This window comes from Lissotriton helveticus, chromosome 1_1 (genome assembly GCF_964261635.1).
Source record: "Lissotriton helveticus chromosome 1_1, aLisHel1.1, whole genome shotgun sequence".
NCBI lineage: Eukaryota > Metazoa > Chordata > Amphibia > Caudata > Salamandridae > Lissotriton > Lissotriton helveticus.
The window spans coordinates 528,665,866-528,684,550 of NC_136057.1; the positions used below are offsets into that span (position 1 = coordinate 528,665,866).

At 43.6% G+C, this 18,685-nt stretch overlaps 1 protein-coding gene across 2 annotated transcripts in view; it reads right to left on the minus strand.

Annotated features, from left to right (window-relative positions):
- Nucleotides 1–1,564: 1,564 nt before the first annotated feature.
- CWF19L1 (CWF19 like cell cycle control factor 1) overlaps nucleotides 1,565–18,685 on the minus strand; it is a 162,828-nt gene continuing 145,707 nt past the window's right edge. For both annotated transcript variants that reach the window (XM_078673992.1, XM_078673993.1), the window contains 2 exons: nucleotides 17,785–17,882; nucleotides 1,565–2,224 (listed from right to left, as the gene is read on the minus strand). In XM_078673992.1, coding sequence (XP_078530118.1) covers nucleotides 2,080–2,224; nucleotides 17,785–17,882 — 243 coding nt within the window. In that variant the 3' untranslated portion in view covers nucleotides 1,565–2,079. The remainder of the gene's footprint in view (nucleotides 2,225–17,784; nucleotides 17,883–18,685) is intronic.

An 18,685-nucleotide genomic window follows, 5' to 3' on the forward strand; every position in this document is an offset into this window, starting at 1 on the left:
AAATACCCGATGACGCTGCAGCCACTGCAGCCTCATGCATATGCACCCGACACATGATTGCGGATGCATCATTGTGTTAATTTTTTTTTTTTTACTTTGCTGGTGCTGTTCAATATATGCAAAATCCCTATTATTGGCTAAAAACTTGGCCAAAAAGCATTGCCAAACCAAACCGGTCTTCGCTGGCAATAACAGGCAATATCCAATTAAGTTTGCCAGTGCAGTGTTCCAACTTGCCCCCAAACCTATAAGCCCACAGACCAGACTGTACATGTTTGTTTGGCCACACACAACCTAACCCTTGTCAATGAAGAGATCAATCAAGATTGTTTAAATGTTGCATTTTTCGTAATAAAACGGTCACTTTAACTATGGAGATTTTTATAAGGAAAAAAATAACTTATCTTTACTTTTTTTATAGTTAATTCACGGCCTATGGTTAGGCCATCAAACTGCGCCTGCTATGCCGTTTGGTTGTCTGCAGTGGGTTCTGTGCAGTGGGCATGGCCTACATCCAGCCATGTGTCCAGCCCTCCTCTCTCCCAACCACTTCTACACTGCCTTTGCTTATCGGTAGCAGTATTTGGTCGGAGCCCCAGCCCCAAATAAAAGAAAATCGGCTGCGCATAGCTTTCAACGGTGAGCAACAACCTCTAGGCACAGATCCTGGGATACAGTCAGATGTGACCCTGCAAATTAAGCTAGTTAGGTGCAGAGTGTGGATCTAGCTTGGGCCCTGAACCAGCAGCACATGGCCTTTGGTCATGTGCACTAGCCTATGCCGCAATGCCTGGCATATAGCCAGATCATGCTCCTGCCTGGTCTGTTCAACCAGCTGTGTCTATTTCACTGCATGGATGCTGTAAAGAAAGTTAATTTTAACTTTGTGCATATCTTCAGTGTTCCATTCTACCTCATGTATTCAAATACTTTTATTTTCCAATAAGATTGTTTATTTTGTAATCAAATTTAGGTTGGTTGTGGGAAAATATATCCGTGGGTATTATAAAACGACTGACAAGTTAAAAGTAAACATCCATGGATATTAAATATATGTGAAACAGCAAAGCCCCTAGAGGTTTTAAAAATGAACAGCTCCAGGTTACTATGTGTAGCAACAAACATTCAGGGCCCAGTAATCACTTTGCAGGTAGAGGTTGCGGCTTCTCTACAAGTTGCCAAAAATTCACGCTTTAAAGTCATAACTGCCCACTATAACACAAATTGCGTCTTCGTAAAGACAATCCACATCTGGAATACAAAAGAAGAGCACGGGGAACAATATATTTAAGACTGGCAAACAATGCAAAATTGGGACTATCTCATAGTTAGTAGACAGTTGCTGCGTAGGGTTCCCAATCTATAGGAACAGAGCTGCCGGCAGGTGCAGAGTACTTGTAGAAGATTCGTGTGTCAGTCTCTCCTCTGCATTTTGATGATTGCACAAGGGTCACATTTCTATCCAAGTATAAGAAATAAATATCAACACGAAAAAACAGGTTAACCACATTGGCTGGGATGAAGAGCCACAGGAGCATTATGGCCTCAACAAAATATCACTGAATCAAACCAAGTTTTTTATTTTATTTACAAATACAAGAACCACAACAACAACAAAAGGGACAATGGGATTCAGTAATAAACATATCACTTTAAAAAGATGCTGGTTTTTGAAAACATCTGCATAAGTTCCCCAACATTAGTTCTCTGTTTTAACTAACTCGGTAGGCAACATTTCTGCATTGTACTATAGTAAGCTCATGTGTCTCATGATTTCCTAAATTTTCTCCAGTAAAAATTAAAATAGTTTTTTGAAAGATCCCCAATAAATACAGTTGCGCTCTTCTTTGTTTTTCTGTATCCAGTTCTCATGCGTCAGTGACAGAACAGGTTTATTTGAATGAGTTATGCAAACGTTAATTAATCTTCCCTGTGGTTAAACAGATAAGTAACCAGCCGAATGCAGCCCAAAAAAACATACTTCGAAGGACATAGAAGAGTGTTTAATTGCTGTGGCAGGAGGTGAATATTATTTCCTCTTAAGAGCCGGGACATCTTTTCCAAAGTGTCTGCATCCGCTTACTCCGCCAAGGAGAAATCAAAAGGTTCAAAGCTCTCTCTGAAAGCTTTAGCCAAGGTTTCCTCTTCGTCCTTTGTAGACTTGCATTCCCTCCAGTCCGCTCTGGTGGGTATGTTCAGAATGGCCTCACTTGCCAAGACTTCCCTGCAATGCAGCACACACACCCGTGTTAAGCATGTACAACTATAGTTTCATATGCCAGACATTGTATGTAATCAAATAAACAATAAGGGTGGTTAATTTTTCACGTTTTAGAGAAATTACATCAGATAAAGATATGGTTGTTTGCTTGGTTTACAATACATGCGTAGAACGGTATATATACATACTATGTAATGGGGATTCCAGAAGACAGGCTCACTGCATGCCTTTTAAAGCTCAGCAGCCTCTCTCACTGCAGCCCTGGGTTCTCATTTCGATGACAAAATGTGTAGCCCAAAATGCAAGTCCCAAAATACGTGAGGTAAACCCAAGATTGAAAATGACAAGCAGACTGTATACATACAACTAAATAGACGAACATTACAGAAAAGTAGGCAGTCTGTGCGGCATTCAACGTGTAAGAAGATGCATTGGTCAATAGAAGTGTATCGTACACATAGAATAGAGACCCACCGGAGAACCAACACTATGAATATCAGACCAGTCTACCACTGGATCTGCATAATTGGCAATAAAAAGGTATTATCTTAAGAATTATATTCACAAACTACTTTCAAGTTGACATCAAGATTTGCCGGACAATTGGATATGATGAATCAAAGCAATATGATATGTCGATATTTCCAGCTCTATGGCACTGACTTCCACAGATTCCAAATCGATTATAGCATCTCGTGCAAATCAGCATTACCTGATGAGCACAACTCAAAACTGATCAGACGGGATGACAGCAATGTCTGTGGTCATCTACGGCTTGGAGCTCAAGGGGGATATTGCTCTGACTGAAATAGAATTTGCATTTGCAGCTAGGTTGCCTTTTTGGAGTACAGATTTGGACATGGTCCTGGCTGTATAACGATGTATGTGGTTGGCATCGGATGAGGTGTGTGAGGTATGGCGATGTGCTCTAAACATGGACTGTCTGCGCTGCTGCATCCAAGCATGAAGTGTTTAGAGCGAGTTTGAGAGAAGATGCTTTATGCGAATACCTACCATTAAAGGGATTGAGTACAACATACTCGTGGTAAGAGCCTGGTTTTTAATGGACTCTGAAATTCAAGGTGGTTGCTTCTTGCTCTTAATCTAGCCGTTAGGCAGTTCCATATTTTCGCTGTCGGAAAGGAGTTTCCACCACACAAGATTTGCTGGAAGGCAGGTGTTGATAAGAGCAGGTCAAAAGTGTTCTATGGAGAAAGCGTAGTCCTTAGTCAGGAATTGCACGATGAGATGTGTACATTGCTTGTGAATGTGATATGTCGACCTAAGGAGGGCCAGCATATAAATTGTAAGGCAGGAGAGATTAATGACCGGATACTGAGGTTAAGGAGTGGTCTTGCAGATGCACTTTGGATTCTCTACAGCTTGTTCATTACTTGGTTGGATGCTCTTAGACACATTGAATTGACTTATTCCAGATGGGAATGTTCTAGACTGATAGTGGCTTGTCACATTTGTAAGGCAGCTTTCTTTGCATTCAATGGTCTATGACTGGCAAACATTGGCTCATTGCAAAAGAAGTGTCTTACCTGCACAGTTATAGAATCGGAGTTTGAAGTAAGAGCTCAAGACAGGCAGAGGTTCGAGATATACACTGAAACGGAGGGGAGACTGAGGTGCTCTGGAGACTGATGGAAAATGGGCAGAATAAAATGGAGGGATGTATACAATGATAGGTCTGCTAGACGCCAATAATTAAATCTAGTTATAGGTAGGACCTTAAATCCAACCAATTTCAGCCTCCGGGACAGAGCTAGATGTTGGCCCAAATCAAAGGAAGCAGAAATATGTCAAGGTTGTTGTTGTACCACTACTCTATTTGAGTCAACTGTGCAAGCTGTGAAGCCTTAGCGCCAGGATACCTGTAAGGTGACAGCTGCGCTCTACAAATTCCTTAAATAAATAAATAAATGAATAAATAAATAAATAAATAACTAAAATATTGATCTCACACCAAGTTGTGATTAGTACAGATTCTGTGCTTCTGCATGAGCAGAATCAGTTTAGGTTTAGATTGCTCTGTTCAATGAAGGGAGATTATAGTAGCTGGTAGGCAGCCCTTTCAATCAGTTTCAGTAGGGCCATTTGGAGATAGTTTGCTAATCATGACAGATTGCGGGCCTTTTTTTTCTAATAGGATGAGCTTAATTACGCAATTGTCGGTTTCTGGGAATGTGCCAGACTCTAGGGATTAGTTTATGACTGCCCTGGCCGAAACGGCTTCTAAGCTATTGATGAAAGTGTTCTTGAATATGGATGCGTCGCAGAGTTCTGCTGGAGACTCGATCTAGCACAATCCATTGTCAGTTTGTTGAAGTCTTCCGTGGAGTCTAGAGGGTTGTAGGTTACTATTTTGTACTGTGGCACTTGCCTGTTGTGGAGAAATGCAGGTGAGCGGTCAGTAGTGTTTGTTATTAACCTCATGGGGTTCTTCTAGTTTTTTGTCTCAAGAGATGAAGTGGCTCGCAAAGGAATCCTAGCTATAGTGTGTGGCTGGTTTTGGAGAATAAGCACTCAGGGTGCAAGATTTTTGCGATCATTTTATGCAAATGTTTTGGTTGGGGAAGTAAACTCATAGATCCACAGGCAATAGTGTAGCCAATTTTGTTTTTTTAGCTTTGAAAATTCTTGGGCGGTATTATAACCACGGTGTATTCTTAGAATGGCCTGTTTTCCCAGACTCTTTCCAGAAATCATTTATTGGATCCAAGAAATCTTACATCTGCAATAGCCAAGCTTGCTTTCACACATCAGTGCAAGGTGGCAATGGTATTTGTTGAGAGGATGTTGTATAGAGCTTAAGATAGCCAGAGATGCAACTACTGAAGGTGGATATCTTAAAGCAGAGTATGACGCGGAGAGTGGCAATATCAAGATGCTACCATGATCTGGGGTCTGTTTTAGTAGCTACTGCTGGAGTTTTGCTTGCTGGAACGGGTAGAACGGTGAAATGAAGTATGGCATGACCAGTCTAAGTCGTGTGATATTTGATAGATCCAAGAGTTGCCCCATTGAGCTTTGTTACTAAGGCATGTCTGGCTTTGTGGGCATGTCTCTCAATCATTTGAACCAGGTTCAACAAGTCCATGGTTGATAACATGCATCTGTAGATAGATAGCTAAGGTTTATCAAGTCAGGTACTGAAGGCTGCCAGTATGCAGAGATTAATAACTTTGTTATCTTTGGTGACTATTTTTCGGGTATATACTACACCCACACTTTTCTCACCTGGTCAATCTTTCCAGGCTACAGACTAGATCTAGAAATTCTTGCAATAACTCATGCGCACTAAATGTACATATTGCAACTCTACACCACCTCCAGTCATGACACTGAGCTGCAGTAAGGTGCCACACCTGCATGCTGACGTCAGCTTAATCACTCGACATTCCTCACTCAAGTAGACAGAGTGCACCCAACAGAAGGAAAATGCTACTTACCAGTATGCATCTGTTCTTGGCATGTAGAGCTGCAGAGTTGTACACTATGCATAGATCGCCATCTGGTGTTGGGCTCGGATGTTTGCATGTTATTTTTGTCTTCGAAGAAGTCTTTTGGTTAAGAGGTTGGTGACTCCTCCTTTGGTCGACAGTGCGCATGGGCTTCGGCTCCATTGTTAGAATGTTTTTGCCACTAGGGTTAGATGGAGTAGTGAGAAATAGAAAGATGTCCATGTGTGATGTATCTAAGTAAGATAAGACTGGAACAGATAGAGGTATCCAGGGAGGAAGGTGGGCGTGTAAAACTCTGCAGCTCTACATGCCAAGAACAGATGTATACTGGTAAGTAGCATTTTCCGTTCGAGGCATATGAGCTGCAGATTGTACACTATGCATAGACTATACAGCAGTATTCTCCTTAGCGGTGGCTATCTGTATCTGTTGCAGTAGTTTGAAATAGTGTTTTAAATACAGCCTGGCCCACACTAGCATGTTGTTTTGCTTGCACATCTACACCCTAGTGTTTTGTGAAGGTGTGTGGTGTGGCCCAAGTTGCTGCCTTACATGTGTCATCTAGGGGAATGTTCCCCAAGAATGCCATAGAGACCCCTAGTTTACGTGTAGAATGAGCTCTAGGGGGAATGGTAACATGCGTTTGGCTTTACGGTAGCATATCTGTATGCATTTTACAATACACCTTGCAATTCCTGTTTTGGATATAAGATTGCCCTTATGAGGTGGGGAGAAAGCTACAAAAAGTTGTTTGGTTCTCCTAAAGGATTTTGTTCTTTCAATGTAGTAAAGTAATGCTCTTTTAACATCTATGGTGTGTAGAGCTCTTTCTGCCACCGAGTCTGGTTGAGGGAAGAATACTGGTTGTTCAACCGACTGGTTTAGATGAAAGGCAGATACCACTTTGGGTAATAATGTTGGGTTTGATATAAGAACCACTTTGTTATGAGGGATTTGTAAAAATGGTTCTTGTATGGTTAGTGCCTGGAGTTCACTCACTCTCCTGAAAGATGTGATGGAGACTAAATATGCTACTTTTCAAGTTCCAACTGTAGTTCACATTTGTGTAGAGGTTTAAATGGAGGACCCATTAGTCTGGTAAGGACTATATTGAGATTCCACACTGGAGAGGGTGGAGCTCTTGGTGGAATTCTTCTTTAAGTTTATCCATAAAAGCTTTGATCGCTGGAACCCTAAACAAAGGCAAATGTTGTCTGTTTTGTAGGTAGGCCGCTATGGCAGCTAGATGTAACCTTATAGAAGTATACGCTAGGTTACATTGTTGTAGATGCAAAAGGTAACAGATGATGTTATGAATGGAAGCATCCAGTGGGTTGATTTTGTGTGAGCAATAAATGATGAACCTCTTCCATTTTGCTGCATAGCATGCCCTTGTGGTCGGGCGTCTAGCTTCTTTGATAACGTTCATACAGTCTGGCGGAAGATTAAGGTATCCGAACTCTAGGATTTCAGGAGCCAGATCGCAAGGTTGATCTGATTGGGTTCTGGGTGTCTTATCTCTCCATGGTTCTGAGTGAGAAGCTTTGGTGAGAGGTGCAGCTTTTGATGTGGCACTACTAATAGTTGTAACAGAGTTGTGAACCATGGTTGCCTTGCCCATGTTGGAGCAACTAGGTTGATTGTGAAGGAATATTGTTCGAGTTTCCTCAATAGTAATGGAATGAGTGTGAGAGGCAGAAAAGCGTAAGCAAATTTGCCTGACCAATTCATCCATAGCGAATTGCCCTTGGACAATGGGTGTGGATACCTGGATGCGAAGCTTAGGCATTTTGCGTTCTGGTGTGTGGCAAACAGATCTATGTCTGGGTGTCCACACATGTGAAAGAATGGAAGAAGAACTGGAGGATGAAGTTTCCATTGGTGGATCTGTTGTGTTTGAGGGCTGAGCAGATCTGCTATTTGAATGTGTACTCCTGGTAGGTATTCTGCCAGCAGGTATATTTTCCGTGGAATGGTCCATCTCCAGATGCTCTGTGCTAGACAGGATAACTGGAGAGAGTGTGCCCCCCCCTGGTTTTGTATGTTATACATTGCTGTCATGTTGTCTGTACAGATTAGGACAGCTTTGCCTAGCAGTTTTGGTTGGAAAGACTCCAACGCTAGAGAGATTGCTAACAATTCCAGGTAGTTGATGTGAAATTGTTTTTGTTGAGAGGTCCATAAACTTTGAACGGTATGGTTTTGGAGATGTGCTCCCTAGCCGGTGAGCGATGCATCTGTTGTTAGCACTATCTGTGGGACTGGCTCGAGGAACGACCGCCCTTTGGAAAGGTTTTTTGTGGTCCACCACTGCAGAGAGCGATGGGTGCGGTCGTCCACCGACACCAGATCTGTTTGCTGACCTTGGGCCTGGTTCCACTGACATGCTAGACACTCTTGTAATAAGCAGATTTGTAATCTTGCATTAGGGACGAGAAAAAATGTAAGAGGCCATCATTCCTATTAGCTGCATGAACACTCTTGCTGGTAGTGAGTGTTGTGGTTGAAATCTTTGAACTAGCATTTGTATAGCATTTATCCTGACGGGATTGGGATATGCTAGGGCTGTGGAAGTATTCACTGTAGCCCCTAGATATTGTTGCATTATGGACGGTGGGAGATGGGATTTGCTTAGATTCATTGGGAATCCCAGACTGTGAAGCAACGGTATTGTACGGAGTGCGTTTTCAACACAGCTGTGGTGGGAGTTTGCTATTATGAGGCAATCGTCCAGGTAAGGGAAGACATGGATTTGTTGTCTTCTCAGATGGGCTGCAACCACGGCGAGGCATTTGGTGAAAATCCTGAGTGCTGTAGTGACCGCGAATGGGAGCACTTTGAACTGGTAGTGTTGACCATCTACCACAAACCTGAGATATTTCCTGTAAGCGGGATGTATGGGAATGTGGAAATGGGCGTCCTTTAAATCTAGAGTGGAGAGAAAGTTGCCTTGCTGTAGTAGTGGAAGCACTTGTTGTAAAGTGACCATGTGGAAGTGGTCTGATTGAATGTAAAATTGAGCGGTCTGTGGTCCAGTATTGGCCAGAGAGCCATCCTTTTTTGGGATTAGAAAATAAAGGGAATAGATTCCTGTGCCCTGATGAGGCAGAGGAACTAGTTCTATTGCATCCTTTTGTAACATTGCTAAGACCTCCCGCTTGAGGAGCTTCAGGTGTTCTAATGACATTGGACGCGGTCTTGAAAGAATGTTGGGAGGTGTAGAAGTGAGTTCCAGGTAACAACCATACTGAATAATCTGTCTTACCAACTTGCCTGTTGTGATGGAATTCCAGACAGGTAGGAACTGAGAGAGGTGTCCCCCGACAGGAGTGGGATGATCGGGGGGAAGAGTAGGGAAGTCACGGTTTGTTATTAGGGGAGTTGCGGGTGTTATTACCCCTGCCGCTACGCTTATTGTGGTTACCTCTGTAGCCTCCTCTATTGTATCCCCTAGAAAAGGAGCCCTGGTTGGGACTTTTATAGGATGAGGATGGGTGTTCTGATGTATTTGTTTTGGAACCTGCTCTATAGAAGGAGCGACGAAAAGAGCCTCTCGTAGATGGTGACTGTAAGGCTCCTATAGACTTTGCGGTCTCAGTTTCTTTTTTAATCTTTTCTAAAGATGCGTTGACTGCAGGGCCAAAGAGGTGCTCTTTATTAAATGGTTGATTAAGAATGGTATTTTGTACCTCTTGTTTAAACTCAGATACCCTGAGCCAGGTGTGTCTGCGTAGCAAAACACTGGTCATTACTGCATGTGCATGCGTCAAGCACACATAGGATGGATGTATTGGTTATCAGTTTACCTTCTTGTATAAGGTCATTGGCTTTGTCCTTATATTCTTGAGGTAGATGTTGAATGAGCTTTTCCAGCTCATCATAGTGTACCCTTTTGTATCTTGCTAGAAGTGCTTGTGTGTTTGCTATTCTCCATGAATTTGCAGCTTGAGATGCCATACGATTACCTGACGCGTCTAATAATTAAGGTTTTTGCCCATCCCCATGTGAATTGTCACTGTCCTTGGATTGTGGCGAGTGTGGTGGCGAAATGATTAAATTAGGGTTAACTGGTGGTGGGGGTGAAGGTGGTGGTGAAGTGTTAGTAGCTATGTGTAACTTTTTTGGAGGAACTGGAGCATGTGGCAAATGTTCTGGTTTCCTCTTTGTAGGTAGTTTGGTGACTATGTGACCAGTCTTTGGGTGAATAAAAATGGTAGTCTGTTTTGGATCAGGAAAGAAAAGCTCTTCAGGATCGATGGCTTTGCGTTGAGGATTTCTCTTTGGAAACAATTTTTGGATGTTTTGAGACATTGTCCGGTCCAACATTTTCCCCTGGTTCCGAAGCCTTCGGTGCCTTGTCCTTTAATGGTTTTGGCTCTGAAGTTTTCGGTGCCGAAGTCTTTTCTGTGTGTTTCGGTGCCAAAGTTTTGTCTATGTGCTTCCGGGCCGATCTTTTATCCGGCTGTTACGATGCGGATGCTTTATCCAGCCGCTTAGGTGCTCAGACGACTGAGCTTTTGGTGCCGAAGGTGGTTTCTCGGTACCGGGTGGTTGGCTGGAGCCGGATGACTTTTCCTTGTCCTTCGGTGCTGAGCCCGGAGGCGGGGCGTTCGAAGTTTTTGTAGTGTGTGGACCTGAGCCCGAAGGTGTTACCGGAGCCATTGGTATGGGCTTCGGTCTCAGTACTCACGTCCCTTTGAGCAGGAGTGATGTCATCTTCGGCATCGGAGACGTCTACTTTGGAGCCCGGAACCTCTTGTTGTTCTGGCTCCTGAAGGTTATCGGGACCTGGATGGAAGATGTCCGGAATGGAAACTGTGCCTCGCTGCATGTCACGGCGTCGAGCTCGACGATCCCGGATGGTCTTCTCGGACTTGAAGGAGAGGCAAGCTTCACAATTGTCCTCTCGATGTTCTGGAGAGAGGCACAGGTTGCAAACCGGATAGAGGTCAGAGTGTGGAAACTTAGCACCACATGGTGGACATTTCTTAAATGGAGTCTGTTCCATCGACGTCCGTCTCTACCTGCGCGAATAGGCCCAAGTCGAGGTTTGCAGGCGAAGTTTAATCGAGAGTTGTCGAGGGTGCGTGTCGAAGGCACACGATCCAGATAATACGGTTGGTTGAGTGGGATTGCGCGTCGAAGGGGGTTCGATAACGACACCGATCCGGAGCGCAGCAAGTCTTATTCAAACCGGATGGCGGAAAAAAACAATCTAACGATGGAGCCGAATCCCATGCGCACTGTCGACCAAAGGAGGAGTCCCCAACCTCGTGACTACAAGACTTCTTCGAAGACAAAAACAACATGCAAACATCCGAGCCCAACACCAGATGGCGATCTATGCTTAGTGTACAATCTGCAGCTCATATGCCTCGAACTTCAGCTTTCATTGGCAGTGTTCAACAGCTAATGTGGAATTTTATTTATAAAAGTACACTGTACAGAACATAGAAGGGGTGGATGGCGAGTAATCTGCAGTTACACAGGTTAGCCAACAGAAGAAGCAATAATAAAAATAACTAAATTAGCCTTCTGATAGATAAGTTTAGCTGTAGATTCCTCGCTTTATGAACCAATAACATAGTAATGCCCTTTCAAAGGGGCAAGTTTGGGGTGTGAACTTCACATCAGGAAGTCATGCAGGACAGAGCGAGCAAAGTTACCCTCTCGGAGGGCAGGTGAATGGATTCGGCAGATTCTGGTAAAAGTGTGACCACATTCTAAAGTAGCTAACTGGCAGAAGTCCAAAACTGGAAAGCTCCGATCTACAGCATTAGTGGTCGCCTTTGCTCTGGTGGAATCAGTCTGAAGGCCCTCTAGAGGATACTTTGTGGCTAGGGCATAACAGTTTGATGCAAGTCACAAGGACAAGGTCTGTTTCTGGACCACCTTTCCTCACTTTGCACCAGCAACCCAATAGACAGCTGATCATCATCCAATATTCCTTAGGCTCATAGATGTAGAAAATGAAGGGCACATTGTGGCTCTAAAAGGTGTACCCCTTCTTCCTTTTTAGTTGGATGACACAAAGAATGCAGGAAGTGTTGTGGACGCCCTCTTTGGAAAGATGACAACTTTTAGGAAAAAGGATACTCGTGTCTCAAGCACAGAGTTTGGCAGGTAGTATATGGAGGCTGAATTGACAATGCCTGTAGCTCGCTGGTGCAACATGCTGAGGTGGTAGTAATCAGAACAGCCTTCAGGGTGAAGAGTAAAGAGCACAACTGTGAAGAGGCTCGAAAGCACGATATCAGTATCAGAATCATATTGTGGTCCCACTGCAGCATAATGAAGGAGTTAGTCGGAAACATAAGTCAAAGCACTCAATATACATCCCTATGGGTAATATAAATGAGGGCTTATCGGGCAAATGAAGAAAATCAAAAAATGGCAAATAACTGACCGTCTTCCACAGCAATGCAATGTCAAGCCAAAGACAACACAAGCAAAAATATAGCAGGCAATAGATCCTGGAGAGGATCAATCTGCTTCTCTCACATAAGGCAACAAACTTGGTCCAGGGGCATGGACAAATTAATTTGGTGGAAAGGCGGTGAGAAGGCAAACTCCCAACAACCACGTCACACTGTAGTTCGAAACCCCTCCTTGGCTCGGCACAATCACCACACAAAAAAGGGGTAGATTGTGGAGATTCAGATGCAGCACTCTGCCTTGCTGCTCGGGCAGTAGGTGCTTTTAAAGGGGAAGATGAACTGGATGGCAGATACGGAGGGTCACCAATTCGGAGTACCACTCACTTCTGCCCATTCAAGTACCACCAGAATCAGCAGTGCTTGGTTCTCTTTGATTTTTCAGGAGTGAGGCGAGCTGCAACAGATGTGGAAATGTTTATAGGAGATCAGAGTCCCAAGGAAGGCAGAACATGTCTCCTAGAGACTGTTTAGGAGGAAACCACAGACGGTAAAAGGCTAAACCGAGTATTTTCAAAGAAAAAAAAAAAACAGGTTTACCAAGAGTATTCCCCACTCGGCAAAGAGATCTCGTGCCGCCTACAGATGCAGAAGCCCCTCATGACTGGCAAGATGAACTGAGTTTGTCGGCCCTGATTTAAGGGATCCAGTCGAGGAAATCTCATGAAGTGCCAGCATTGCCCAAACCTCACAGCTTCTGAACATAGAGCACACCGCTCAAATCCACCCTCTTTGTTGGACTACCAAATGAGGGTGGGCTTTCCACCAACACCTGGATCGACCTGTCCGTGTTGAAATGCAGAAAGGCTTTTATGGCTAGTTCGATATCTTGCAGCTCCAGAAGATTTATGTGGTGGCGCTGCTCCATCTGAGACCAGAGACCACTCATCTCCACCTTGACCAGGTGACCACTCCAGAACGGAGTTGACACAACCTTTGCTACTGTGAGCTCTTGAGGGGGGCAAGGAAAATGGTTAGCTGCACATCAGATTGGCACCTGTCATTTACCACCAAAACTGCAGAGCTGCCTTGACAAAGAAGCAGATTTGGTGTGAAAGGCATCTCTAGTGCTGGGTACACTGCAGCCACACATTCCACTGAAGGGTGAATTTGTACCAAAAGAGTGTGAGGCATGAGCAGGATGGCAAAAACAAAGAACCCTCAGGACCATCAAGGCTAGGACAGAAGCTCTTGTCCAAAACATCAGGATCATAGCTTGAAGCTAATTAACGAGTGAAATTACTTTATTTGAAAGGGAAGGAGGTTTTGGTTAGGTGAAGAGGGAGAAGGCACATTAAGAATGGCAGATGTTTGAGGGACAGAGAAGGTGGGTTGGTGGGGTTAAATGAGAACTGATAGGTGGCACAAGCCAAGAGAGGTGAAGCGAATGATAGGATGAGGAGATGTGTGAGGAGGGAGACAAGATGAGTGGAGATTCGTAGAATTTGAAGTGACAATGGAAGGAGTATAAAAGGGATAACTAGGGAAAGAAAGCAGGGAGTGATGGGGGCAGGATTTGAAATGAAGTTGCACAATGAGTAGTGAGGTAGGGTGAAAGCCTAGGGGAAGGCAGAGCAATGGGGAAAGAGGAGAGTAGGCATATTAGGCTGACGTGGTAGTGGTAATATTTACTGGAAGTGAAGGTGATGAGGTAGAGTAATAGGCAGTTGGTAAATGGCTTACGTTAAAGAGAATGCATGTGGGGTAGGGGAAATAGGAGAAGACAGTCATGGAAGGGAGGCATGGGAGGTAGGGGTAAGGAGGAAGTGTTAAAGTAGGTAGTGAAATCTTCATCAGACACCTGGTGTAAGCTGGGAGCACAGATATTTTATAACATATCTTTGGATGTTGTTACAACTTGTTGTGTCTAATTGGCCAAACGGTTTACTGTAAGGACCATAACACTGGGTTAGGAAAACGGACATCTGTATTGCTGAGTCATCTCTGCCCTTGAAGCACATTAATACTTTCAGAGTTTCAGGATCCTGGCCTAAGAGGAGGTCTCTATAATGATGGGGAAATCGGTGGTAGAGGCTATCTTTGAAAACTGGTAGGGATAACTGGGCAGACTAGGGGTGGAGTTAGGCGACAGGGAAACGTTAACAGAGTTGAACACAATTTTATAATTTGACATCACTGCCTTACAGCAAACCCCACCAGACCATGAAGGTGTCAAACTCTTCACTGTGGTAGGCACTATCGGCCGAAATCTAAAGAATATACAGGTCACCAGGCCTCTCCAGGCACTCTAAATCATATTACCTTTATATCAAAACTTATTAAAGGTTATTAATGCCCTGTTCCCAAAAAGCAGCATTCTAGTGCACGAGACCAAGTAAAGTACATGCTGAGTACATAACAGACATGGAGAACTATTCAGAAGAGATTCGCGAGTTGTCCAACGGGACCAATTGAGGGGTTAAAAAAGGATTAAGATAAAAGTGGCCTTAAGGATTTCACAGAGAAAACCGAGCACTTAAAAACAAGCATTGAAAATGCAACAGGTCTCGCCTTTGGTTAAGTTAAAATCATTTGCTTTGCTAATGGTATTGTATAACAAAGCAAATGGCTTCAACTTAATAAAAGGCGAGACCTATTGCATTTTTAATGCTAGTTGATTAAAATAATTAATTGTAATCCGTATTTGTAAAAGGTGTTTGTTAAACAAATAACCAATGCTGCTTTAGGTATGGCTAAAAGCACTTGCGCAGTCTTCTTACATTGGCGTATTATTTTTTATATTTCTGTGGCTCCGACGAATAATGAAGGATGACCACCTTCGATGTCGTGGCCTGCTAGTATTCCCAACCTTTTCTTTTTAGGCCGGTGCCCATGTTTGGGAGGGCACAGGGTCATAACCCAATGACTTCTGTCCCATATAAAATGATCATTGCATTCAGAGCAGCCCTGAGATGCAAAGAAGGCTCCAGAGTTAAAACAAAAGAAGTCCGCGTGGGGGCTATAAACTGCAGAATCAAAGAAATATGAAATGGCAATAAGCGGCTTGTAGAGAATGTGAGAGAGACTTCTAGACAGTGTAGGGTGTCCCCCCACGCTTTGAAAGGTTGCAAACCCAAGACATGCTGACATTTCAAACGTAGACTGCATTAATAACCAGCGGAACAGGACTGACTCTTGAGTGGAGACACTGCAGCACCCAGGCCCTCTGATCTATCTGGTTTACAAAATGTTTGTGAAATGTATTTTCGCCTGATGCCCCCTGAAGGCACACCCAGTCCACTCTTACGTTGGGTGACCTCGGGTCACAAGTAATGGCTGCAAGCTAATTGATCGAGAAAGGCTTGTCTGACTAGGTCCCATGAAGTCCTCCCTCCGCATTCCTAAATTCTGTGAAGGAGGCAGCTTGCTCGTGCAGGGGAGGATGCCTCTCCGAGTGCAGACGATACACAGTTTCCTTGTGGTAAGCTTTGCTTCTCTCTCCTCCCATTCTCACTCAACACGCCTTAACCAGGACACTGGCAGCTCAAAAGCATGAGAGAATGCAACAACAACAAAAAAACACTGGAAAAATTATGACTCCTTACCTATGGTGTCTGAAAACAGGAGGTTGTATGACAACTTTTCAGGTTAACTCAGGCTGTTGAACGTAATATGCGTTATGCACTTGGGTGTACGTGTACATGTCCTCGCCTGCATGGTTAATACCGGCGGGGTCTGTTTGATTCGTGAGATTATGTGTTATCCTTCTAATCCGATTTTATTGATCTGACACTGTTAACCGACGTGGAGAGTGAACCTGAGGTGATTGCTTCCTGTCTCCCATCGTGCTTGCCTCAGACTGCCCATGGGCGGCTGTCCTCCAGGGCCGCACACCGGATGTATGCGCCTGTGCGCCCATCAACATTTCATGTAGGGTTTTTCAGCGCTAAAGACAGCCCTGCTTCCGCCCTGGATGACTGAAGCATGCAGCAGGCAGCCGCCGCGCTGCACTTTCTCTTAATTATTATTGCGCGCAGCAGGTGGAGGGAGTCCTGGGATGCAGGAAAGCTCTGAGGGGCGCAGCGGCTTGTTGGATACAGCGCGCCGGTAAGAGGGTTGGCGTCGTTCTCGAGCTGTGTGTGTTTTTTGCCAGATCTGTGACTCCGATGTTTTAAAGAAAGGGTCCCTGGGAGCAGAGAATGAAGAACAAGTCAATGGAGCATAATCACGTCTACAACACCTCGCTTCTTTCTCACAACAAGTATGGCTGTGGCTTGGGGTCAGCACCTGTGATCTATTACAGCATACTGCTCTGCCTGGGGCTGCCAGGGGAGTCTTCGTTTTGTGTACATTGTCATTGGGTTGGTTTGGTTATGTGAACGCAGAGAGCAGACAAAGCGACCTTCCCACAGAGTCTTTGACCATTGTGTTAGGATGCAGATTAGAATATGTTGTTTCAGCGCCACAAAGCCCCTTGAGGTGAATATGTGCTTTGTAAATCAATGTTATGTTATGTTACGTTATGTTAAATAACTGTACTTTGTCTCATTTTATGTTATCCTGTGTTAGCTTATGTTTTGCTGTGCTATGTTGTACTGCACTTTTGAATCTCGTCCCATAATGCTTTGCTGGGCCTTTGGTTGGCATTTTTTGCGCAAAGCTTTGCTTGGGGTGGTCCTTGGATGATGGGACCACCACCGAATCGTTCAGCAGGATATGCTCTTTGAAGTTCAATACATCTTCTTGCCCTCCCCCTAGGTTGGGTGGGTTCCCAAAATCATCACCACTCATTGCATTTTGTGAATTGGTTATATGCTTTTTAGCATATAAAGGTATAGTTTTATCAAAGAGTTGTGGGTGCTGTAGCTAGCTCCATTACGTGTCGGAGGCAGAGTTTTTGCATGAATTCCGTGTTTTCAATGTAATGCGTAGTTAACATATTTCCGCAACCTCTGCTAGCAGAGCGGAGTTCATTGCCCACGGTTACTGACCACCCCTGCTATCCACTACAAGTTCCACTACAAGTCAAGAGGCATAATATTTACTGGTCTCTAACTATGACCTCACCCTCAATAAGGAAATCTCTCAGTGACCAAGTTATTGTAGTTTGGCAAATACGTTTAATTTAGAGAAAATATTCTTAACCTAAAAAATAGAGACCATGAACAACAGAATCTGTTAATCCACCTGAAGTATGAACTAGTGTTTCCTCTATTGCAGAAAATCGGTCGAGAACTAGCAATCAGATTATCATTAATTTTCCCAGGATGTAAGTCAGGACTCGCCACAACTTTACAGGGCACCAGATTCAGCTTGTAAAGTAAAATGCACCATATTTTTTTTTGAACCACAAAGATCTCTTTGGACGGAGGAAAGACATGTAACTGGGATAAACACTGGTGGAGACGGCAGGTGGCCATGCCCCGCTCAAGAGTTTTTAGCAGTATATGGAGAGTATGAACGTTTTAGCAATTAAAGGTAACGCTGTGCTATCTTGTTCTTTCAATATTTAAACTGCAAGTAGTTGGCAATCTACAGAATCACCCCCGTAAATATTTCCATAGTGATGTAAAGCAAGGTGTAGTCCATAAACAGTAAAAGTAATGAGCAAACATAATAAATACGTTAGCAGATATGTTTCAAGACAAAACAATTCATATTAATAGCCATCACAAATCGTCGTAAAGCTGCTATTTTAGAATTAAACTTTTACACAAACCTGCCAAACTGTAGGGGGAAATTCTTTTTAATTCTGTGAAAAAGCTTCTCTCCGTTATCTAATTCGACATAGAAATAGGGAGTTCCAGGCTGCACAATCTGAGAAAGAAACGCATAATTATATTCTGACGGAAACAAACGCTGTTCTGTCTACACAGGAGCAAACAATGACTCTATTCATTGCACAACATCAAGAATCAACAACTGGAAATGGAGGATATCAACAAAATGTCAAACTGGGCTTCTCAGTGTCAACTCCATTAGCTTTGTTCTAAATTAAAGAACACGGTATTGCTTTCCCTCTTCAAGTCGCAAATCACCCTTTACAACCGTCAAACAAGTTATGTTAGCAAGTTATTGCAAAAAGCAAAAACTAAAGGGAATAACCACTGCAGGTAGGATACTTTTCCCACTGCAGTTCAATCTCGTTCATGCAGGTTCACACTATCTGCACATACACCAAAGAAAAGGGATCGAGGAATGGGAAAGATGCCATTCATAAGCACAATAAAGCCACGATAACAACCCAAAATCAAATAATACATCCAATTGAAAACGCTTGGCAACTACATAAATACAGGCAAGGTTAACCACAAAACACATTTTAAGATCTCTGCAGAGAAACCGCTTTGTCACAGAACATTACTGTTGTTTTAGATGCAGCAGTGGTCATCTCTTTGCACAGCTGATCAGGCGCTTTGTTATATACATGTGCATTAGAAAGTGTTAAGTATGTACTATGATGCACACTCGCGTAAGGCACCCCAATTGCAGGATGGGACTATGCAGCCAATTACAAAAAAAACACACTGTCCTCGCGGTAAGGTGCTTTTGTGCTTGCGGTGGAGAGTGCTGCAGAGAAAAAAACGTTTTGGAACTGCCTCAGCAGTATATTTTCACTA